This window comes from Eubalaena glacialis, chromosome 7, assembly GCF_028564815.1.
Source record: "Eubalaena glacialis isolate mEubGla1 chromosome 7, mEubGla1.1.hap2.+ XY, whole genome shotgun sequence".
In the NCBI taxonomy this organism is placed as follows: domain Eukaryota; kingdom Metazoa; phylum Chordata; class Mammalia; order Artiodactyla; family Balaenidae; genus Eubalaena; species Eubalaena glacialis.
The window spans coordinates 109,522,891-109,546,296 of NC_083722.1; the positions used below are offsets into that span (position 1 = coordinate 109,522,891).

Genomic DNA, 23,406 nt, shown 5'->3' on the forward strand with positions numbered 1-23,406 from the left:
GCACGCAGACGCACTTATAATTGGGGTGGCTACAGCCAAACTGCTCTGCCAACCAACACACCCTCTGAGGCCATCTGATTCCTTTAAATGTTAAAAAGCTAAAACCTCGACCTGTCTGCTCTTTCATCTGGGAGAGGCTTTTGGGAAGGAGGTTTCCCCAGCCTTCCTACAAGACATGGCGAACCGCTGACTCCTTTGGGAAGCATCACAGGAGGATCGAGGAACATACACAAGGAGCAAGTCCCTTTCATGTGCCCAAAGGGGCTGGAAATTCAGGGAAAAGATGATCAAGAGGCTCTTAAAAGGGGTCCAAAGAGAACAGGGGGCTGATGATTTGACCTCTGATTGATGTGTCAGCCAAAGGGGTTCTGAGCCTAAATTGCCACTGGATTATAGCAGACCCGCAGCTCAAACATTAAGCTTGAAAAGCAGTTAAAAACAAAGGTTCTGGGACTCCCCTGGTGGTGCAGTGGTTAAGAATACGCCTGCCAACGCAGGGGACACTGGTTCGATCCTTGGGCCGGGAAGATCCCACATGCCGCGGAGCAATGAAGTCTGTGCACCACAACTACTGAGCCTGTGCTCTAGAGCCCACGAGCCACAACTACTGAGCCTGCGTGCCACAACTACGGAAGCCCTCGTGCCTAGAGCCCATGCTCCGCAACAGAAGAAGCCACCGCAATGAGAAGCCCATGCACCGCAACGAAGAGTAGCCCCCGCTCGCCGCAACTAGAGAAAGCCCGCACGCAGCAATAAAGACCCAACGCAGCCAAAGGTAAAAAATAAATTAATTAATTAAAAACAGAACAAAACAAAAAAAACAAAGGTTCTTTCCTTTTTTGAGATTGGAAAATTAAAGACAGGAAGATCCAGTGTCACTGAGAGTCAGGGCCAACACCAGCACAAGCTCCTTGTTTCCAAGTTCACTGCACCTGTGGGGGACACCAACCCCAGCCCTCACCCCCTCCACCAGCCTCTTGAGACCTCCCTCACTTAATAGTGGTGTGACCCTGACTTCTCTGAGCCTCAGCTTCCTTCTCTGTAAAATGGGAGCATCTTGCCTCCTCAACAGGCGTGATGAGAAAGATGGGAAATCATTAGAGTAGACTGGCAATGGGGTGATTCCTGCTAACGCACGTCAGGGGCTGGATGGGTGAGCTCCTGGGGGAGAGGGAAGCCAGCTCTCTTCTCCTCGTGCTGTTTGTTCCAGACTGTGTCCCCCTCGGGCAGGCCAGCTAGCGACAGGCATCTGCCTCCGTGTGGGTGACGGTCCTACTCCCTCTCCCTGGGAAACACATAGCGGTACGATGGCCCCTCAGCCAAACAGAGCGCTCCCCCCAAATGCTAGGAACCCTCCCTCCTCTAATGAGCGAGGCTCACGCTCCCCCCGCGTGAAACTGGCTGTGGATCCCTGCATGTCCAAAGAACGGAGTTCTTTGGGGGGAACTCAAAGGAAAGGCCAACTAGCAGGGACGAACTGGCAGGTCTGGGGACAGGCAGCCGTGACTCCAGTCCTTAACCCACTGGGTGCGGCCTCAGCCCAGGTCCAGTTCTCTCTGAGCCTCAGTTTGCTCGGCTCTGGGGAACAGCTGTACCCAGGCATCGTGACACTGTGTGCGTTAAGGAGCTGATGCATAAAAGCTAGGTTAGGGGGGAGGGTTCCTGTTTAGTGGGGACAGAGTGTCAGTTTGGGAAGATGAGAAAGCTCTGGAGCTGGATGGTGGGGATGGTTGCACAACAACGTGAGTGTACTTAATGCTCTGAGCTGGGCACTTAAAAATGGTTACAATGGTTGATTTTGTGTTATGTGTATTTTGCCACACATGACACATGAAGCCTGGTCCGAGTGGACAGCTCGCAGGGCAGGGCCCCTGTCACTGCTGGTGCTGTACGAGGTGGTCGCTGGCATCTGCAAAACCTTCCCCCACACCCCTGACTTCACAGAGCACATAGATGCAGGGGAGAGATCCCAGGGTTCGAATCCCACCGTGCCCTTTCCCGGCACATCAATTAGGCAGGTCGTTCAGTGCCATGAGTTCCATGCCCTGAAGCAGAAGAGCACCGGCTCCCTGCGAGGCTGGCCTTGAGAGCTTTGAGATTCCCTAAACAGCCGCACAGGGCCTGGCTCAGAGGTGCACACCCTCAACCAGGGGGAATCTAATGAATAACCACCTCCGCCCGTTCACGAAGCAGTTCCGCAGCCCAAGAGGCCAATTTTGGGCCCATGGAGATGTCATGCTTTGTCATTTATTAACCTCTTTCTGTTTTTGTCTTTGGCTTTCACTGAGAGCTCTGGAAGAAGTTATAAAAGCCATTTGCCTGGGGCCTCTGAAGGCCAAATTCATTAACTAGGAATGATGGATGGAGTCCTCTTGCTGTTTACACAGCTCAAGCCCATCAACAACCGCACAAGTATTTTGTTTACAGTCTCCCAAATGTTTTCCTTCCATCTTCTCTGATAATCCTGGTCCTCTTTCCGACAAATCCTCCACTCTGCTCTTGACCTTGCTGGCGGACCACCTCCTCTCCGCTGCCTGACCTTCTAAGACTTTCCTCCTAGCCGGTTCTGAGTCCCTGGGGACCATCTGGGCACGGGCTTTGAGGCTGCTGCCCAGGGGGCAGTGGCAAAGCTCTCTCCTGAACAGGAGCAGGCCCCCACCTCTCACAGGGTGAGACCAGACCTCTGTGAGGCAGCCGGACCCCAGCCTGCAGACGAGGCTGCCTTTCAGTGACTGACCTCAGATGAAGGCCCGTGTGGCCATGCGCACAGGGCCAGCCCACCCTGCACACCTTAACTGCCCACCCCTGGAGCCACACCTGTGCTCTCGAGAAGGCCTCAGAGAAAACACACCTATCTCCAGGGAAGGTGTCCCAGGGGCTCACTCTAAGGTCCTCCGAGCACCACTGACTGCTCCCTACCAGGCACTGTGCCCGGCATTTCCCACAAGGCAATGTAGGTATAATCATACCCATTTACCAGATGAGGAAACTGAGGCTCAGAGAGGGGGAGGAAACGTGTTCCATGACACAGAGCAGTGTGGGGGCTGGGAACAGTGTTACTCCAAAGCCAGATGCAGCCCCCGGCTGGCTCTCATTGACATCCCCAGGGGGTCGGGGGGAGGCCTGAGCCCTGGAGGGATGGGACGCGGGGGTTAAGAAGCACAGGAAATGACCATGGTGTACGTGGAGTCCTGCCTGTTGTGGGGAGGGGGCAGAAAGCCGGGAAGGCCAGAGGGCAGGATGGGTGTTGGCAAGGCTCCGGAGGATCAGTTTCCCCGTGGGGGCCAAGCTCGCCGACCCATGTCCCCCAGGAAGCAGAGAACACAGCCCCGGTTCCAGCTTCTGCGGCCACACTTAGGACTGCCAGTGACGGCCTGGCCAGTGACCACCTTGTGCCCTAGACAGAGGTGTTGGCCCCTTGCCCGAACGGCCTGTGTGCCATGTCCCTCCTTGGCCTGCCCGGGTACCCCAGGCTCCACGGCACACGCCACTACTTTTCGGGCTTGCCCTTCTAGTCATACCCATGGCTCCCTGTGGACCACACCCTGTGGTTGTCCGCTTTCCCTTGCCGAGGTCAAAGACTCGAGCTTTGGGGCAGACAACATCCTGCTGCTGCCCTGGGGCTGTTTCCACTCCTGGGGTCCCAGAGGAACCCTCGCTGGCCGAAGCTGCTGCAGGTCTGCAGAGGGGTGTGAAGGGGTGTGACCAGCTCACTCACAGCACAAAGAGGGAGGCTCTTCCAGAACAAGGTTCGGGGCGGGTGGAGGGGGGCGGAGGTGGTCCCACCCAGGGGCCATCCTCTCGCTCTGTACATACCTGGCTATCCAGTCCAAGCAAGAGAAGCATAATAAAAAAAAGGATGGACCAAAACGTGGGCAGCGGCATCATCGTCACAGCTTTCGGGTAGGCAATGAAGGCCAGGCCAGGACCTAACGGAAGAGAAGATGGGGAGGGGCAGAGGGGAGACATCAGCGCCCAAGCCGCCCCGAGCCCCGGAGCCACACAAGACACTCGGGTCTGAGGCGGGTCTCCCAAGCCCCAGATGCAGGGTCCCGCCTGGGGGAAGAGGCCAGGCCTGTCTCACTGTGGGGTGGGACGCACCGGGGCTCAGGCGGGGCCCCGTTTTAGCATCTGTCTCCTATGCAGCAGCACAGGTGGCCTCCTCACACGCCAGGTTCCGAGCGGACACCGGTTATGGGGTGGGAAATAGCACCAAGTCTGGGACTCAGTCTGCCGGCTCGGAAAAGGAGGACCTCCCCCCAAACCAGAGAACCACACCAACGCTTGCTGGAAGGAAGCAAAAACAGGGAGCATCCTGACTACTAGAGTTATCTGACTACTAACGCCCTGTTTGCAAAGAAAAGCTTTCTACTGAAACACTAAATGAGTGGCCAGAAAAAAGAACACAGAACCACGCCCCGCGGGGCCGATGTCTCTTGGGGGTGCATCTGTGCACCCACTGGAGCACCGTCACAGCCAAGGCCCAAAGCCGGAGGGAGGCGAGTGCAGGGCAAGACCCCAGGCGGAGAGCCCCCCAGGCTGCAGTCCAGTCCTCGGCCCACCACCTCCGTGTCACATCACCACACGCCCTCTCGGGGCCTCAGGCTCCCCCCAGAAGTGAGGGGCAGGTTCCCGTACATGAACCCCAACGAGGCTTCTCCTGCTCAGATTCTTGGGTGCTGGTGCCATTTCCCTGGTAAAGGGCTCTGGTCTCTAGGGAGGGCCAGATTATTTGGAGGCAGAAGCCCCACCAGCTCTGGGGGTGCCTCCAACTGGAAACGTCCCCTCTCGCCTCCAGTCGGCCTGAGAGAAGACGCCGGGGGAAAGACGGAGTTGTAACCGAGACCTGTGGGTCCACCAGACGGTCGGGAGCCGCCAAAGAAAGGAGACAGGGAGGGCTTGGGCTGAAAAAAAATAGAGCAAAATCCACAACTCAAAAACAATTAAAAAAAGGCAAGAAACGTGAAATAAGAAGGGCTGGAGGGCAGGATATTTGAAACAGGTTATCAGGAACCAAATGAATGGTCTGAGAATGAAAAAAAAAACTTTGAAATAAATTGGAGCCAGAAACCACATCGTACGGCGTTGACCACACGCGTGGCGGCGAGGGCGAGACCCTGTACAGCCAGAGTCCCCCGACGTGAGGAAAGCCCAACGGTGACTGTGACCATGTCCTCGGAGGCGATGGTGGAAAACCCCCGGAAGAGGTGGAAGGGTGCTCGTCCCAACCCCAAGGCCCCAGCTGGAGTAGGACCCGCATCTCCACCTGGCTGGGGCCCCCTGGGCCCCCCAGGGCAGCTCCGGCCTCACTGGTAGGCGGCACTGGGAGAAATCAATCCAGCCGCTGCGAGACAGATGTAAAATGGGGCCCTCACCCACCTCTCCCCCGCCCGCCCGCTGGGCCCTGAAGCTTCTCAACGGCTGTTTCTGTATTTCAGTTTTGCCTTTTTCAAGCCAGCCTCCGGGGGAGGGTCTGAGCATCCTTCTCTGAAAGCACGGGAACTAGAGAGAGAAGTCGGGGAGACACGGCAGCCGCTGGAGCCCCTGGGGCAGCAGAGATGCCCCGCTCTACGCTTCATTTGCAATTTGCACTCCGTTCGGCTAAATAATTATCTTGTTCCAACGCACTTCGCTCGATATGGTGCTTGTTAAAAGCTTATTAGCGAAATAATCACCCTTGATGTGTCGGCTGTTCAGACATCACCGTGGGGAATAAATGACAAGGTCTTTGAAGTGGACGGGAATAAGAAACAACTTATCTTGACGATGAATACGTATATAAAAGTATCTAGCTGTCCACAGAGAAAGATCTATTTCATATATTGACAGATCTATTGAAAGATCTATTTCACGTATTTCATAATCTCCCACTGCCAAATTCCCTCCATGCTCCTGGCGATTCCCCATCAGTCAGAATTGGTTTGCAAGCCCTCAACCGAAAAAAAAAGCTGTTTGCAAAGGAGATGTCAACTGTCTCCCCTTCGTCACTCTGCCAAACTCCCACATGGTTGTGGCTATTTCACTTCTGGAACTACTTTCTGTGTCCTCAGTCTCTGGCCTGCCTCTGGGGGCTCTCAGGGAAGGAAAACTATGTCTGAAGGTCTGATCTGGGAGCGGGGGCAGTGGAGACAGCTGTGGGGCTGAGGCGTGGGCTTGTCAGGCCTGGCCTGCAGCACTGGGCATGGGAGGAGGGGGCAGGGCAGTGAGCATCTTCACCAAGTAAGGGGGTAAGCGGGGCCTGGGGATCTGAGAGGCCAAAGGAACCCAGAGGTCGCACGTGTGCACGGTGGGATGGGGAGGCTGCAGGGGGATATCCTCGTGTCAGAGGGGCCTGTCCAGGAGACCCCAGCTCTGACCCTGACCAGCCCAAGCAAGGCCCTAGGTCTCAAGCCGTTGGCCTCATCTGCGGTGGTGACATCTGAATGCATGATGCTGAGGCACCCAACCCCCCAACACTAGGGTCCCTGGCTGGGGAACCAGGACACCAGCCCGTTTCCAACAAGGGCAAGGGCAGCTCCATACGGGGACTCCAGCTGTGCCTGACCCTGGTCTGTGATCCCTGGAATTAGGACCTCACGCTCTCCTCTGGGCCTGAGAGGGGCCTCAGCCCAGGGCCCTCACCTGCCTCCAAGTGGCCCCTGAGAGGTCGTGGGAAGTCAGGTGGTCAGGCTGTGAAACAGCAACAACTACCCTCCAAGTGACCTGGGCAGGATGGGAGGAGGGCGCAGAGGCCGGAAAGGCGGACCTTGGGGACCCTGGGAATAAGGTTCGCACTCCCACATTAAAGCCCCTGCAGCTGTAGAGCTGGGGTCCAGGACCGGGAGCACCCGCGGGCACGTCTTAGAACTGGGACACCTGTGCTTCTGAGGCTCTAGGATTCTGGCAGCTGAAGCCCTCACAATTCTCGGCTTCCAGAACCATCTTGCTGGAACCCCAGGATCCCAGCCTAAGACCCCAGGCTTTGCAGACTCTGATTCTAAGACTCTCTCTCCACTGGCAGGTGTCTTGCAGGAAGTGCCCCACCAATGGGGCCCACACCCCCGGGGGGTGATGGTGTCCCCAACAACCTTCCCCCAAACTGGACCTGTCACCGTCCCAGAGGGTGGCCTGCCACACCCCCTGTCCCTCCCCCACCCGGGCCTACGGTGGTGCCTGACACAGGGCAGAGACTCAGCAAATCAAGAAACAGCGGTGGAATGAATGAATGGGTTCGCTTAGAGGGGGCGTGCTGGGAGCAAAGTGCAAAATACAGAAACCAAAGCTGAGAAGGTGGTGATGGAATGCCGATTGGTGGCTGCCTTGGGCCTGAGTTAGGAAGTGGTTTCTGTTGCTGAAACCAGGAGTTTGCTGGGGAAGGACAGGGAGGGGGAAAGACCACATGAGAAGAGCTGAATATTCCCCAACTTAACCAACCCCCATGTTTCTGCCGCCCCTTGGGCAAAATTGCAATTAGAAGTGTTTAAAATTTAGCTTTTATACTCTTTGATACTTGGGGGACGTCTTGGTGGGGGGGGTCCATTTCAGAAACCAGGCTCATCCCCCCCACAAAGCCCCCTGGGGGGTCTGGCTTCATGCCTGCAGTACTCGGCTTACACACTAGGTGGCAGTGCCCACCACCACTGCCACCGATACCACCATACCTGACTCAGCCACATCAGCAATGTCCACCCCTTGCTCTTGTGCCATGAAGCCCAGGATGGAAAAAATTGCGAAGCCAGACACAAAACTGGTACCACTGTTCAGGCATCCCAGCAGCATACAGTCCCTATGTTACACATATGTCAGGGAGCAAGTTAATTCACAACACAAGGAAGCCACGCTCCCTACTTCTTCTCTTTTTTCTTTAAACATCATCATCATTTCTAAGGCCCACCAGGCCCGCTGGTGCAACACTTGCCTGTACGAGTTGTACTTGTACTTGTTGTAGCTCCCCAGCGAGGTCATGGCCCCCAGGCAGATGGCGTAGGAGAAGAATATTTGGGTCCCAGCATCGATCCATACCTGGGAAGGGTGCGGGGGGAGGGTGGCAAGGAGAGAGAAAAGGAGACATTAGAGCCGGCTGCCTGGAGGAGGCGGCGCGGGTCCCTGGCCACCGGGCCCCGAGGACTGCGCCTCGAAGTATGCAGGTTCTCGATGCAATTGGAGCGTTTGTGCTGGAATCCAAGCTGCAAGGAACCCCAGAAGTCTAAGAAGCCTCCCAGTCACTCAGCATCAGGGTTAAGAGGCTGGCTTTTGAAGCAGAGGGACCTGGATTCCAACTGTGGAATGATGTAAATATGACTCCTAGAGCCTCAGTTTTCACATCTGTAAAATGGGCTCCACTGCCCTGCCCCACAGCACTATTTTGCAGGTTCAAAGAGTTAAGATCTAGCCCAGTGCCAGACACATGGTAAGCCTGTAAGTCAAGGCTGCTACCATTATTGTACTTGTTATTGTCTGGGGACCCCCGAGTTGGAAGGGGGAGGAATTCCCGAATGGATTATGCAGGCAAAGCTGTTCTCCAGAACCTTCATCAAATGGCTCCTGACGGCCAGGAGAGCTGCCTCCCCAGCTGTCCTCTGATGATGGCCAAGCCCCTCCCACCTACCTCCTGCCCAGGGTGAGAGGACAGCGGGGAAGAGACCCGAAGCAGCACAGGCCCTTGGAGGCAACCTAAAGGCTGAGGACCCTGGGGACAGAAGGTCCCCAGATCCCCAGATGGGCCAATAAACTCTTCAACTGCCTGCGGTCATGCGGCTGAGTGCCTGGAGGTGGACGTTTAGTATTTGCCCCCCCCGACCTTCTAAGTGGTCACCAACTCTGAATTCCGTCCTCAGACAAGGAAGCCCAACTCTCCCACCCCCACGATGCAGCCCTCAAGGCCGCTGTGGCAGAGGAGGAGAACAGCTCATAGCGACTTCTCTCCCTTACCTGGCGCAATACCTAAAGAAGCTTTATAATTGGCCCGCCTCCGGTGTCCTCGATGTGGAAAGATACACGCAGGCGGAATGGCCCACGAGCACCGTGAACAACCCGCCACAGCCCAGTGGAAAAGTACCAGGGCTGACGGCCCGGCTAGATCTGTGTGCCCAGAACCACGGACACTGCTTCAGCTTCCTTTCCCCACACCGGCCCTGGGTGGGAGGGAGGCCAGGCTGCCCTGCAGTACCTGTGGGTCCTCCAGGCGGCTGATGTCGGGGTACAGATAGAACTTGATGCCTGCACCTGCACCGGGCAGCGTCAGTCCCCGGACCAGCAGCACCAGGAGCATAGCGAACGGGAAAGTGGCGGTGAAGTAGACGACCTGCAAGGGACGAGAGCGATTTAGGGGGCCCGCTACTGTGAAACTCGAGCATCCTCTCCGAGGCAGGCATTCTGGAGCTGAGTTTGATGTTTCCCTTGCTGGGTGACTTTGGGCATGCTGCTTACCTTCTCTGGGCCTCAGGTGCCTCACCTGTAACCTGGGTATAACACAAGTACCTACCTCATAGATTTACTGAGATTCAATGAAAAAAATCCATAAATATTTACTAGGCCCGGGAACTACAGAGAACCAATCTCTGCCCTCATGGAACTGACATTCTAGCAGGTGAAGAAGGAAAATGCACAATAAGAGAGTAAACTATTAAGTGTGTATGCCCAGTGGTTGGCCCACAGGACGTAGCACAGATCAGCTAACATTACAACCGTTAGTATGACTCATGGTTCAGAACCAGGTTAAGTGTAGGTTCAAATCCCCGTTCTGTCCCCTCACATGCTGCATGAACTTGGGCATGATGCTTAACCTCTCTGGGCCTGTGGCCTCATGTGTAAAACGGAGATAAGAGTAATAGAAGGCCCTCATTAAGGGATCAGGCAAGGATTCAATGGAATGATGCTCGTAACATGGTCAAAACAGTGCGTGGCACTTAGGTGGCCGCTTAGGTGCTTGAGCAAGAAATGCGGCCTGTCGTTGGCCATGCGATTGTGCAGGAAGCACACAGGAACTTCTGGAGAGGGGAAACGAGGATGGGGAAGGCCTCCACTTCCTTGGGGGTGCAGGAGGCCTCAGCCTTCCCTGGGTCACGCAGCACGTCCCAGGCAGGCCTAGGTCAATCAAGGTGGGGACCAGAGATGACCCGGGCCAGGCCTTTCCATCCCCAAGGGCCCTGCCCTACTTTCTCTACTCCTCCTGTCCCGAAAGCACCAGCCTTCATACCTCCTGTAGCCTCAGTTCATGGATGGAGTTTCCCAACTTTTTCTTCAACACAAGAAGTTCCCAGGCAGGGTTTACACCTGAGAGGAGCTCGAAGATGCCTGGCTGAATGGACAGTGAAATCCTGATATTTCAGCAGGGCACCGGCTGAGCCAGGCCTCCTCAGCACCAGCCCACTTCATGCTCACCACACCCCCAAATCAGTATGTTGGCTAACCTGCCGCTGGAGAAGGAACTGAGGCTGGGCAGGGCTCCCAGACTTCTCCAAGTCACCACCGTGCTCAAGGCCTGCACCCAGCGGGCGGAAGGTCAGCCCCGAGCCAAGGCATGAGGCATCTTACTGTGCGGTGCAGGACATGCAAAAGTCCGTGGTGACCTGTGGAAATGCTAAGACTAGCTCACAGAGCCCCTGACCCCTTCTGAGGGCCTTGGGGCCAGGGGGCCAGGGAGGGACCACTGCATGGCCAACGTACCCATTTCACAGGTGAGGAAACTGAGACCGAGAACAGGATGAAAGGCCTGTGGCGTTGTGGGAGGGGGCAGTGCCAGAACACTGCCAGGCACTTCTGGGACTCAGGCAGGTAACAGACACCGACGAGGGGGTGACAGAGCCCTGAACCTTGCCCAGCTGCCATAATGAAGCCCAGTTCTCGGACAGCCGCCATCCCTTTGAGTAGAAACAACTAGCAGGGGGCTTTGGAAAAAGGCAAGAAGGAAGATTTCAGGGCCTGTCGGGCTCAGCTGCCTTCAGTCAATACCACCAGCCAGCATTTATTGAGCGCTTACTGTGTGCCTAGTGCTAATCCAAGTGCAGTGACTTCTACACTCACCTGGTCCTGCCCTAACCCCATCTTGAAAGCAAGGAAACTGAGGCCCAGAGAGTCTGTCCCTTGCCCACAGGTCACACAGCATTTAAGCAGCAGAGTGGGGGCGGCCTAGAACCTCCTCCAGTGACAACAGCACAGCAGTAAAAAGCCCTTCAACGTCTGGCAGTTCATTCAATCCTCCCAAAGACCAGAGGGAAGCTGGACTCCCCAAGGGCTCTAGGGTTCAGGTCAGAATTCAGGCTCAGTGACAAGCTTGCTGTGAGACCTTGGGCAAGTTACTGCCCCTCTCTGGGCTCCATTTCCCCACCTGCCAAGTGGGGGGGCTCAAACCAGCTGGGCTCTAAGGTTCCCTCCAGCTCTGCCAGCGGGAGGGGTGGAGTGGCCGAGAGAGTCAGCTGGGGTTGCACAGACTGGGGTCCGTATCCACCTCTGCACCCTCCCAGCGGGCGGCTTCCCCACTCACCCTAGCAGTGGGTCCTCCTGAGGATCCCAGGCTAAAAGGGTCACCCTCCTTCCGCCTCTGCCACACCCTCCCTGGACGCCCTCTCCCCCGGGCCTCAGTTTCCCCAGCCACCTTACTGTCTTCTCCCGAGGCAGAGAGCCCTCCATTTCCCAGGGACCAGAAGGCAGACGCGGAGGGTGGAGGCAGGTCAGGAAGCCACAGAAGGGGTGAGAGAAGAAAGAAGACCAGCCCGCAGGCCGCTCCTCCCTTCCTGCCGACAGGCTCGGTGGCCCCTAGCTCAGGGCCTGGAGAACAATGGCTGCTGACAGCGGGCCGGGTGGAGGGCAGAGGGCGGAGGGCGGAGGGCAGCTGCTTCAAAGCCTGAGGGCCCCCTGGGCTGGGCTGGCGTGCGGGCTGTGGCCAGAGGGCTTTGTGTCAGGGACACAGGACACCTCCCGGGGTGGGGGTGGCTTCCCTTGTTTCCATGTATTTAATTCGTTTCACAAGCACTTATATAGTGCTTGCTGTGTGCCGGGCGCTATGCCAGAGCTTTATGCGTGTTAACTCACAACTGGAAGAAGTAGGACTATTATCACCTGCATTTTCTAGATGAGGACACGGAGGCCCAGTGAGGTCACGTCAGCTGCCCGGGGACCCAGGGCCAGTAGGTGGCAGAGGTGGGATGTGGTCCAGGCCAGCTGGCTTGTGTGTGTCTGTGTGTGTGTGTCCGCTGTCTTCCCCAAACCCAGAACAGGACAGCCCACCTGGTCATGCCACCTCAGCCACCTCTTTGGAAAGACACCCTTGTTTTGCAGAATTTGTCGCTGAGGACAAGCCCCTGAGAGCCATTCTCTCAACTTCTCGGTGACTCTCCGGGGATGCTCGTGGGCGACGCTGGTGCCAGCCGCCACCAGCGGGCCTCTGGCGGGGGCCCAGCAGGCCTTGCCACGGGCTGTGGTATTTTTCCACTCTTGCTGGCAAAGCTCTGTAGCTCCTCTGAGCCCTCGACCCAAAAGTCCTGTGGCCCAACTGCCCTGGAAACTTACAAGGACAACGCTTCCTCATTCCCTAGGGACGGTCGGGAGAGGGTGGCTGGCCAGGCAGGTGGGAGATGGGCTTGTTTCCTGCTGCCCTGAGCTTCCTTTGAGGAGAAGGCCTGGGCAGCATGGGTCACTCATCCCAGAGACCTGGGGCCGAGGGTCTGGGACCAGCGCCTGGGCAGGTCCTGAGGGTCCTCACAGCACTCCTGTTGGGGGGTGGGTACCGCTACTCTTTTCACACAAGGGGAAACCGAGACTCAGAGGGGGAAAAGGACTGGCATCCAGTCATGTAGGCTATGGGGGCAGAGCTGAAATCCCAAACCAGGTCTGGCTCTGCCGGCCACCCCTGCCTGTTTCTCAGCACTTGACAGAAGAGCTGCCTTGGAGGCTGGTGATGGAGAGGCCAGCGCCTGTGCTCACGTCCGGGACCAAACTGCCATTTGGGTCCACAGAGCTGCACTTCCTGTGTGAGGATCTGGGCCTCTGTGTCACCTCCCTGGACCTTACGTGCTGGGATTTGCATCGGACACGACCGTCAGGCCAGCACAGGGCTGAGGGCGGAGAGCGGGCGATGGGCACCGAGGCTAGGAGCTGGGCTGCCCGAGTTCAAATCCCACCTCGGCCACGACAACCTGTGTGGCCTTGGGCAAGTTCATTAACCTCTCTGCACCTCTGTTTCCGCATCTGTAAAATGGTAGTAAGAGCCACACATACCTCAGGCATCAGGAGATTAAATGAACTAATAACTAATAATCAGCACTGAGAACAGCGCCTGGCACACACGTGCCACAGAGCATTTGCCGCCATTATCCCAATTTCCTGAATGAATGAAGCGGCAGCAAATTCGGGGCCAAGCGTCAGACCCTCAGAAGGCTGAATAGTACAAAAAAGGGAACTGAGACCCAGAGAGGCAAAGTGATTGAACTCAGGTCCTGAGCCTCCCAGGACCCGACGCTCCCTCCTTCCACCCCCTGCCGCACCAGGGTCAGCCACTGGAGCGAGGCCATGGCCAGGATGAAGCCGTCCTGCTGCCCGTGGGCCCAGCCCCCATGGCGGCTGCGAGCCTGGTCTGCGGCCAGGGCTGGAAGTCCCGGCTGGCGGTGGGCGGGTAGGCAGGCGGAGGGGCTTGAGGAAGTCCACTGAGCCTCACTGTGTTTGTCTTGGCTCCTCCGGGCTGGCCCAGGCCCTGCTATTGTTCTGGGAACCACACCCGCCCCTGGGGGCCTGGAGCCTCGTCTCTGGGGGTGGGCAGGGGGACCTCTAGCAAGTCACGTCCTTCAGCCCGCCACCGATGCAGCCCTACACCCTCTCCTGTTCGCTCTGACTCTACTCTCAAGTGTCCCAAGCGCTGCTCACTGATCCTAGTGGACATCAGCTCCTCCATCAGACTGGGGGCTCCCCGAGGGTCTGGTCATTCACACCTCCGGGCCTCTGCACGGCTCACCCTCACTTCCTTCAGATCCTTGCCTCCAAGTGCCCTTCTCGGAGAGCCTTGCCTGGCTAACCCCCCTTGAAACTGCACCCAACACTCCTGTTTTCCTCCATAGCTCTTGTGGCCAACTGACTCCTGTATGGTTTACACCTTCCCCTTGTTGCAGCCAACAAGTCTGTCAGTTCCTGGACAGCAGGGATTTCTGTCTGTTCTGTGCACCCTGGGGCCCATGCCCACGGCAGCGCCCGGCAGACGGCAGAGGCTCAAAGCACGCATGCGCAAGTGTGTCTGCGGCACTGCTCGGGACCAGGGTCCACAGAGCTTCCTGATGGGCTCGCCTCCACGTGGGAAGCAGGGACAGAGGGAAGCAGGGACTGGCGCTCACTGCACAGCCTGTGCCGAGCACTGTGCCGGGCGCTGACACAGCTTGCTTTAACCCTCACCCATCTCTGCATGAGGAAACTGAGGCTCAGAGGGAGGGGCGACCTTGGACAAGTCATTAACGTCTCCCAGCTGAGTTCCCTCACTGTTTAAAGAGAGGTGGTAAGGAAACAGCTCGCACACAAGACGGTGGAGGACATGGGACAAGACAGGAGGACGCGCGTCCCAAGGAGAGGCGGGAATACGCCACGTTCCCTCTTCCTGCCTGTCGGGGTGGGTGACGTCAGCGGGGCGTGTGCCCGTGCAGATTTCTGAAGCCTGGCCTGCTTCCTTTCCAGATTGGGTTTTAGGGTTGCAGGTGGCTCTATTCCGAGAAACAGGCGGAGGGCGTGGGCGCGCAGGCCTCCGTGTTCATTCTGCCTCCACCACCGGGGACCCGCCTCTTGCCCGGCGTGTCCCTGAGTACTGTTGGGGTCTCTTCAGATCCATGACTTTGCCTAAGGGCCTCTTTGTCTGGGGTTAATGTGTACAGCAAAGGCCCCTTCTCCAAATGACTTCACCCACTGCCCATCGATGTCCCTCAAATGCCACCTTAACTTACTCTTTTGACCTTTGAGGGCTTTTTGATCTTAAAGAGATTTTCCCCCTATCGAGATGCAAATGACGGGGGTCGGGGCATGATAGACGGGGGCACGTAGGGCAGATCAGCCAACACCTTTGCTGTGGCTTAGTTAGTGCCCTGGGTTCACACCTGTGATCCCAACAGAACCCTCTGCACGGATTTTTGTCATCAGAAAAACTATGATATCATATCAGCCAGTGTCTTGGTTATCAGGTAATTGCTGTGCTCTGCTAACAGGTAACATTTTTGTTACAGGCTAACATTTTCATATTGACGATATACCAGCTACACCTAAAACCTGAATTATAAGGTAATATTTTAATTATCAGCTACCACCTTTGCTAATAGCTAACATCTCGGTCATCATGTAACATATTAAACAGCAGCAGATACTTTAGTTACAACTAACACTTTGGTTATGAGCGAACGACTTAATCATCAGTGAAAGCTTTCCTTAATAACTAACATCTTAGTTACCAGCTGAAATGCAAATCGTAAGATAATTCAGTTAATCTGATTTAGCAGCAAAAATCCCAGTTGGTGCTTCTCAAACCTCAGTGTGCATTTGGATTATCTGGGGAAAGTGTTCAAATGCAGCTTCTGATTCTGTTGGTCTGGGGTCAGCCCACAGGTCTGCATTTCTAACGAGCCCCCAGGGGATGTTGAGGCTACAAGGGTGCATGTGGTTGGAGAGCAGCTGGTAATTAACAATGCAATTACCAGCTAACTTATCAGTGGCATCTCCAAGGTTTGTTATCTGCTAACATTCACACTGCTGCCCACTGCCTGATGGGGAACCAGTGGTGTGTGGGCGCTTGTGCAGGCTCAGGAGAGCTGACAGCTCAATTTCAGAAATTTTTTGAGCTGGTCGTTGAACCATCAATAACTTGGAATTGGAGCTGGTGGGAATATTTACATCATGAGGTGGGCACATGCCACAAACTAGGGCTCTGTATTTGCTGGGAGGACTGGTTTCGAGCAGGACGGCCTGGGGGCGCGGGAGCCGGTCTCTGCAGAGGGCCAGTCTCCATGAGGCAGGGGAGGGACAGGAGCACAACTTACTTTGCCCGTGGACTTGACGCCCTTCCAGATGCAGAAGAAACAGACCAGCCAGACGAGGAGAAGGCAGAGAGCAAGGTCCCACTTCAGAGCGCCCAGTTCATCAATTCCAGAAGACAAGCTCAGCACATTACGCCTTCAAGCAAACAGAGCCACAAGTCAGACGGGGCCCGGTCAGGGGCCGAGAGAGCTGATGCCTGGATTCCAACAGGTTGGGGCTCAAATCCTGGCTCCAAGCTGTGGAATCCCATTGGTCTTGGGAAATAGTTAACACCTGTGTCACAGAGTCGTGGGGGAGGCCAACAAGGGGATAGCTTTGGACTCCTGAGTCAGGCGAACCTGGGTTCTACCCAGCCAGGCCTCGGGCAAGTTAAGTTAAACCCCTAAGCCTCAGTTTCCTCATCTGTGAATTGAGTGCTGTTCCTGTGTGATTGATTCTCGGCAGACCCTTCCTCAGTGCCCACTGTGGGCCAAACACTGCGTTCCAACTGGGCTCCACCACGCAACCACTGACTTGGGGCTAGTTACCCAACTGCACGACCTCAGTCTCCTCATCTCTAAAATGGGAACAACTACCCTCCCCTAACATTCTCTGTCCTGTCCCTCTTTTATTGTACTCGCCCCTGTTTCTTACCTGGATCTCTCACTAAAAGGTAAGCCTCAAGGGGGCAGAGTGTTTGTTCTATCTGTGGCTGTAGGACACTCACACACCTTTTTACAGGGTTAGGAGAAAGCCCACTCGAAGTATTAGCTACTGGCCTGGGATGCAGCCAGCAGTCGGTAAACCTCAGCGGTTGTTACTGTCGTGGCGCAGAGACCCCAGAGCAGCTCCGGACACCTAAGCAGTGCCGTTTCCTCCCCTGCTCCCTGCCAGGGTTGTGAAGGGCTCAGGAGGAGGTGAGTGGACGGTTTGAAGGATAATCAGCACAAGGCAGCCACCAACCCTGACCAGCATCACATGGCAGAGCCTGGCTCTTTGGAGTCCAAGAAATTTGCTGACCGAGGCAGACGCACGCAACACCTACTCAGACACACCCCCGAGGGGCAGGAGCCTTCTGAAGGTGGGTTGGGATGACGCAGGACGCTGGCAGCCAAGAGACCACGAGACCTAATGCCCAGAAAGTGTCCCCATGGTCCCAGAGCTCCGACTGCTGTGGCAGTGACCAAGGGCAGCCACGCCGAGCACAGGGACATCGGTCCACAGGGGTCACTGCCACCGAGGTCACAGGAGTCACAGGAGATGGGGGCTCGTGCTCCCTGGGGAGAAGCTGGGTTCCCTCTAATGAGTCAGCTCCCCGTTTGAGGGCCACAGTCTCAGGCAGGAGAGGCAGGAGGGGCGTGCGACCTTGCCCTCAGTTTCCTCTTTTGTAAAACACGAATACTAGCTCCTGCCCCCCAGACCATCCCCAGCTCTCAGTTAGTCTGTGGGATGATCCCCACGGTCAGGGCTCGGAAGGCCCACTGGCCCAGGACACTTTCTCATTGCTTTTTCCTTTTTTCCCAAAGAAGCTTCAACACGAGGACCTTGAATAAATCCAAGATTCCCACCTCAACTGGCATTCAAGTGAGGCCTTTCTTCTGGTCACACCGACATCAGGGGGCTCCATCAACGAGCTTTTCTAATTTATCTCATCTGGTCCAAGGACTAGAAGTCACTTGCCCCATTTTACAGATGGGGAAAACTGAGGTTTGGAGAACCAATCATCCACGGACACACAGCCACCAGGTGGCAGAGCTGCCACCCTACACCCGGGCTGTCTTGATCCCCAATGCCAGTGCTCTCTGGACTCCACTACCTTGTCCCTCCGGTTAATAGAGAAAACAGAGCCTAAACTTTAAAAAGACTCTCTCCAGGCCTTGCTTCAACAGGGGTCACTGGAGCCTCAGGGCAGGGGGCATCCTCACAAGGCAGGCTGTGGGCCAACCATGTCCCGGCTGGGGCCCTGCCAAGCACGTGGGTTTGGTGGCTACGGCAGCTTTAGAACAAAAAGCCCTTCCCTGTGCAGCCTCCAGAGCTCGGCGCCTTCAATGAAAGCCCAGGGCCTGCTGGGCAGCAGCCAAGGCCTCCTTGTGAATGGGCTGCGTCGGGTAGGCACCTCTCCACCGCCAGGCACACCATCCCCGTGCTTCCAGGGAGGCCTCCCATGATGCTCCGGACGACCAGCGTCCTTCTGTCTCCCAGGCCGTCCTCTCACACCGGACGTTGCCCTCAGGTGAGAGTCTGTCTTGCCTACCAGACTCTAGACACACCACGGCAGGCACACAGCAGGCGCTCAGCCAATGCCGAGGGGGTGCCCAGTCACAAGACGGCCTTTCCTTTTCTCCTTTAGGGCAAGTTGGCCAAGAGCTTGAAACCCCAGAGTCCCAATTCTGACCACACCCAGCCCGCGCTCAGGTCACTGGTGCCCTTCTGCATTCTCCCAGCACCGTGCTAGGCAAACCTGTGGTGCCCACTATGGACGGGAGGCTGCCATGTGGCCTTGCTCTGGGCAGCTGACCAGCCACGGAGGCCACAAGAGGGAAACTGAGTCATGCACTTGCTTCTCCACTGCTGGTGGCACTCCCCTTTGCGGTGCCCTCCTGCGACAGTTTAAGGCACGTTTTCTGTGACCCAGCGGTTCTATCCTAAGACTCTCCTACAGTTACATCTGCAGGTGTGGCCAACGACAGGGTCCACCCCCAGCTATTCATCTCCACTCTGTCGGCAGGAGCAAATGATTGGAAACCATCCAGATGGCCATGGGTCGGGGCCCAGCAGGCACGGAGCAGGCTCCTGGCGGAATGTCGCGCAGCCCTTAAGACCTCGGGACTCTCCCTGTGTGCTGATAAGGGGTGACATCCCAGGGGCGAGATAAGTGAACAGAGAACAGTGCTGAGGCTGCCTCACTGTGCGGAAGGCGGGCACACGTGCTCAGATTCGCAGACTCTGGCAGGACACACAAGACAATGGTGCAGTCGCTGCCCCGGGGGATGCAGGGGCGGGGGGTGGCGTGGGGACTCACTTGGCAGTGAATATGTTTTTTAAACTATTTGAATGTTTTCAACATGCTCATATCACCTTTATAAAAATTACTTTAAATTCTTAAAAATGCTTGCATGGGGCCATGCAGACATTCTAGGAATGGAGTGAACTTGTCTCATCAAACAGCGGTTGTCATAACAGAGCCCGATGTAGGCTCGGGGCCAAAGTAACCGACATCCTTTCCAAAGTCATCTCAGGGATACCCGAGGAGGCCGGAGACTGTGTGAGTCCATCTGAACCGTTTCTTGAAGGGACCCAGTTTGAAGGACCCTTCCCTGTCGGGCCCGCACAGTCTCGGCCACAAGGCACAGACCAGGATCTGTTGCCCCTTCTCCCTCTGGTGCATGGGAGTGCTCAGTACACTGTAGAGTACTGTGCCCCAGAGGGACTGCCATGGTGCACTGCCCCTCACCAGTGCCTCCTAACCTCGCCTGGAGGCTGCGCAAGTTACCCCAAATCTGGCCACATAGCCCCAACATTGCCACCACCCCTGTCCAGGCCCCATTGCTCCCCAGGGCTGTTTCAGCAGCCTCCTCACTGGTCTTCCTGCCTCCACTCTCACCCCCAGTCTGTTCTTATCAAGACAGAACCTGGCAATACCCAAGTCAGGTGACACCCCACTTCTGCTCCACAACCCCCATGGCTCCCACCTACCTGCCCCATTCCTTTTTGCCTCCCTGAATAAGGTGACCAAATACTCTATCATTCAGACCCAGACATCTTAAAGAGAGAGGGTGGTGCCTATTAATAAGAGGCTGGGACCACAGGCATAAACGGGACCTGTCCGGGACAAGCTCCGTGTGTAGCGGTCCCATTTCAAACCTCATCCTCGTGGCCCCTTCCCCTCCTCCTTTAGCCACAGTGGCTTCTGGAATGTTCCCTGAACAGGTCCAGCGTGCTCCTGCCTCAGGATCTTTGAACTGGCTGTTCCCTTGGCCACTCATTACATGACATGCCACCCCACCACCTTCAGGTCTCTGTTCAAATGCCACTTCACCAGGGCAGCCTTTCTTGGCCACCCAACGTAAAAAGCATCCCTGGTCACTCTCCTTCCCCTGCCCTGGCTTTATTTTACATCACTTATCATCACTTGTATATTACAATTTTACTTGTATCGTCTGTTTAATGTCTGTCTGTCCTACTAGAATGTCATCTCCATGGAGGCAGGACCTGTGTCTGTCTTGACCACTGCTGGATTCAGAACAGTGCCTGGCACATAGTGAATGCTCAATAGACATTAGTTGAGTAAATTAATTATACCCATTTGGTTGATGGGGAAACTGAGGCTCAGAGAGGTTCAGGAATTCACCTGAAATTACCCAGATAAAAAAAAAATCAACCCTAGGCCTGGTTCCTTTTTCTGGTCCCACCCTGGGGAGCAGCCACCCATGCGCTGGGTACCATGCTACCCTTCGAGAGGGGCCCCAGCTTCCCAGGCTTCCCTGCATCTCTCATACAGAGAGGAGGAGACCTAGAGGTGAGCTGCATTCTTGTCCAAGAATAGTAATGATTCATTCCAGGGTGGGATCCAAAAAAGAATCGCCTGGACGTCTGTTTTGAGTCGGCCGCCCCGCTGCCGTCCAGCCGGCACTCAGAGATGTAAATACGTCCTCCGAGTGGGCCAAATCGTTTCCTTTTGACTGCCGGCCAGCCATTTATTGGCGATGGCTCTTCCCTAGAGACTGGCGGAGGCAACAATTATAAAAGAGCCCATCCGCCCCAAGCATGGGGCCGCACAGGGCTCTCTCCGCCGTCTCTCCCTTCCGATAGCTGCAGGGGAAGATTGGCTGAGCAGGGCTTGTTTGCAAATATGACTCATTTCTTTGATTCTAATAAAGTCTAATGATATGTGCTGAGCTCCCAGGGGGCTCTGGAGGAACCGGGGAGGAAGGCATGGCTCCAGGATGATGGAGGGCATTTAGCCAGATCTGGCCCCGCCCGTCTTCCAGGGCTGGGGGCGAAGCAGGACCCTCGGGACTGAGGTGACCTCAGAGCAGCGGCGAGCAGGATGAGGTTGACTGGGGGCAGAAGCTCTGCTTCCCCATCACAGAGCGATTCAGAGTTAAATTATAAAGCCAGCGTGAAATGACTGTCTCAGGGGCCTGGGCGGCTTTCAAGGGAGGGGGGCATCTCACCAACTCCCGCTGAGGATGGTGCTTTAGCGTTGCAGACGGGGTAGGCGTGGGGATCCAGGCCAAGAGAAGACCCCATGCATAACCTGCCAGTGGGGTCACACACACACGGCACAATGTTACCTGTGACCGTGGACTTGTCCTGGACTTACGGCTGGTGGGGACGTAGACCCTGGAGGTGGCGTCCAGTACTGGAGATCAGGGCTGAGCTCTCTGCTATGTCTAGCTGCCTATGTAACCTTGGGTAAGTCACTTAACCATTCTGGTCCTCAGCATTCCACCTAATAAGCCACGCCCAGAGGCTCCATCCTCAGCATATCGCTTGTTTTAGCTCTTTAACACTCAGCCAGGCTGTGAGGTGTTAGGACCACGCTACCTCTGAGCTCTGGAGAGGTGGTGACTGCACTGAGGCCATGCAGCTGGGACGCCGGGCCAGAGTCAGTGTCCCTGCTCTAGGAGACAGGAGCATGGCCCGTGGCTCTCCACTAGCTCCTCTTGTAAAACCAGAGGGGGCAGAGGGGCTGGCAGGGATGATCAACCAGGTCCTTTCCTGTCCAGAGCCAGGAGGAAGGCTTAGCTCCGTGGTGTCTTGTTATCTGGAACCCCAGCTGGCTCCCGAGCACTGTCAGGCCTCTTTTGCAGAAAGAAGGGCCAGCTCAGGGACCCACGTGTCTGGTGCAGATGAGAGAGGTGAAGGAAGTGATGGCCGGGGCTGGGCTTTGGCTCGAGGGGCCCGGAGACCAGCCTTGAGAGGATGCTTACTGCTCGGCAGCCCAGTGGGTACCAGCCAGCGACACCTCAGTCACTTCCCAGCAATTCTCTCTCAGTGGAAATCCCAGAGTTAGTCACTGCCGGGCTGGTGGCTATTTTCAGGGGAAATCATATAAGCTAAGTTTCACCTTAAAGGGAACCCACATACTGATGGCTGAGCCCTCTGAGGCCCTGTATACAGTAGGCGCTTAATATATGTCCCAGCCTCTCTCTCACCAGTGTGTTCCTTGAGCAAGTCTAGAAAACACAAATTCAATCACATGACTCCCCTTCCCTTCTCCTTAGCTTCCGTGGCTCCCTCTCTTAGAGAACAAAGCCCAAATTTATCTGTCTAACATCCAAGGCCTCCATCCTTCTCCCTGGCCCCATGTGTCCTATCCTCCGGCCAAACCAATGACTCATTGCTACTCATGTGCTTTACGAACGCTGAGCCTCAGCATGGCTGTTCATTCTGTCCAGGATGTCTTTTCCTCTCTCTTTTCCAGCCTAGTGAACTCCTACTCATCCCCCAAAGCCCAGCTCACATGGCCCCTCCATTTGCAGATGGGGAAATGAGGCCAGAGGGGTAGTGACTTGCTGCTCTAAGCTACACAGCCAGGTGGATGCAAACATGGAATGAATAAGAATCAGCACTCAGTGAGCACTTACTCAGTGTTGAAACACTCTCACTTAATCCTCCCTGGCTGGGCAAGATTATGATCATGGAAAAAGCCATGAGAGGGTTCTAAGCTGAGAAATGACGTGTTTGGATTCACAGCTGACTGCAGAGATGCAAAGGTAAGGTGGAGAGAGCAATTAAGAGGCCATGCTGGGTCCGGGAGAGGGATGAGGGGGTCCTGTGGGGGAAGGGCAGCAGTGCAAGTGGGGAGGGTGGCCAGGCTCTGGATATACTTTAAACGGAGAGCCAAGAGGACCGGCGAATTGGATGTGGGGTTTGAGGCAGAAAGGAGTTTGGGATGATTCTTAGATATGTTCCCTACTTAAAGGGCCTCTGCAAAGATGGGAAGAAATGACAGGGGCAAGTCCCTGGGATGATGCTCAAGGGAGTCAGTTATTCCACACGAGTTCTCTTTCCTTCCCCCTCTTTCATGCCCAAGAGAAGGGAAGGCCCTTGAAGGCAGGTGGCCTCAGCCTCTCCGCTCTCACAGGTGGCAGGCAGGTCCTCTCCTCTCCTCTGTGGACCCCAGTTCTCCCTAGGGTTCTAAAAAGAGGGAAGGTTATGCGTGAATGTTCAGGTGGGCTCACAGAGCCCTGCCGGGGCCCAGGGGAGGGTGTGAAGGCTAGAGCGGGAGGGGAGGCCAGGCAGGCGGCCGACATTCTCTGGACTGAGCAAGTCTATGTGGACCATGCGAGGCTTGGGAAGGTGCCTGCAGGACCAGGATGTTTCCAAAGATAAATCCTGTCAATGTCTTCTGGCCCAGGAAAGGGAGCTCGGGCACTTAGAACGGGGGTTCTGGAAGGCAGGAGGCCTAGAACCCCCCAGGAGGGCCCAGGCTGGGGGACA

The 23,406-nt window shown here is 56.0% G+C and overlaps 1 protein-coding gene across 3 annotated transcripts in view; it reads right to left on the reverse strand.

Moving 5' to 3' along the window:
* SLC6A6 (solute carrier family 6 member 6) overlaps positions 1-23,406 on the reverse strand; it is an 80,017-nt gene that overhangs the window by 11,812 nt on the left and 44,799 nt on the right. For all 3 annotated transcript variants that reach the window (XM_061197322.1, XM_061197321.1, XM_061197319.1), the window contains 5 exons: positions 15,981-16,113; positions 9,149-9,283; positions 7,898-8,001; positions 7,641-7,765; positions 3,817-3,929 (listed from right to left, as the gene is read on the reverse strand). In XM_061197322.1, the coding sequence (XP_061053305.1) occupies positions 3,817-3,929; positions 7,641-7,765; positions 7,898-8,001; positions 9,149-9,283; positions 15,981-16,113 (610 nt within the window). The remainder of the gene's footprint in view (positions 1-3,816; positions 3,930-7,640; positions 7,766-7,897; positions 8,002-9,148; positions 9,284-15,980; positions 16,114-23,406) is intronic.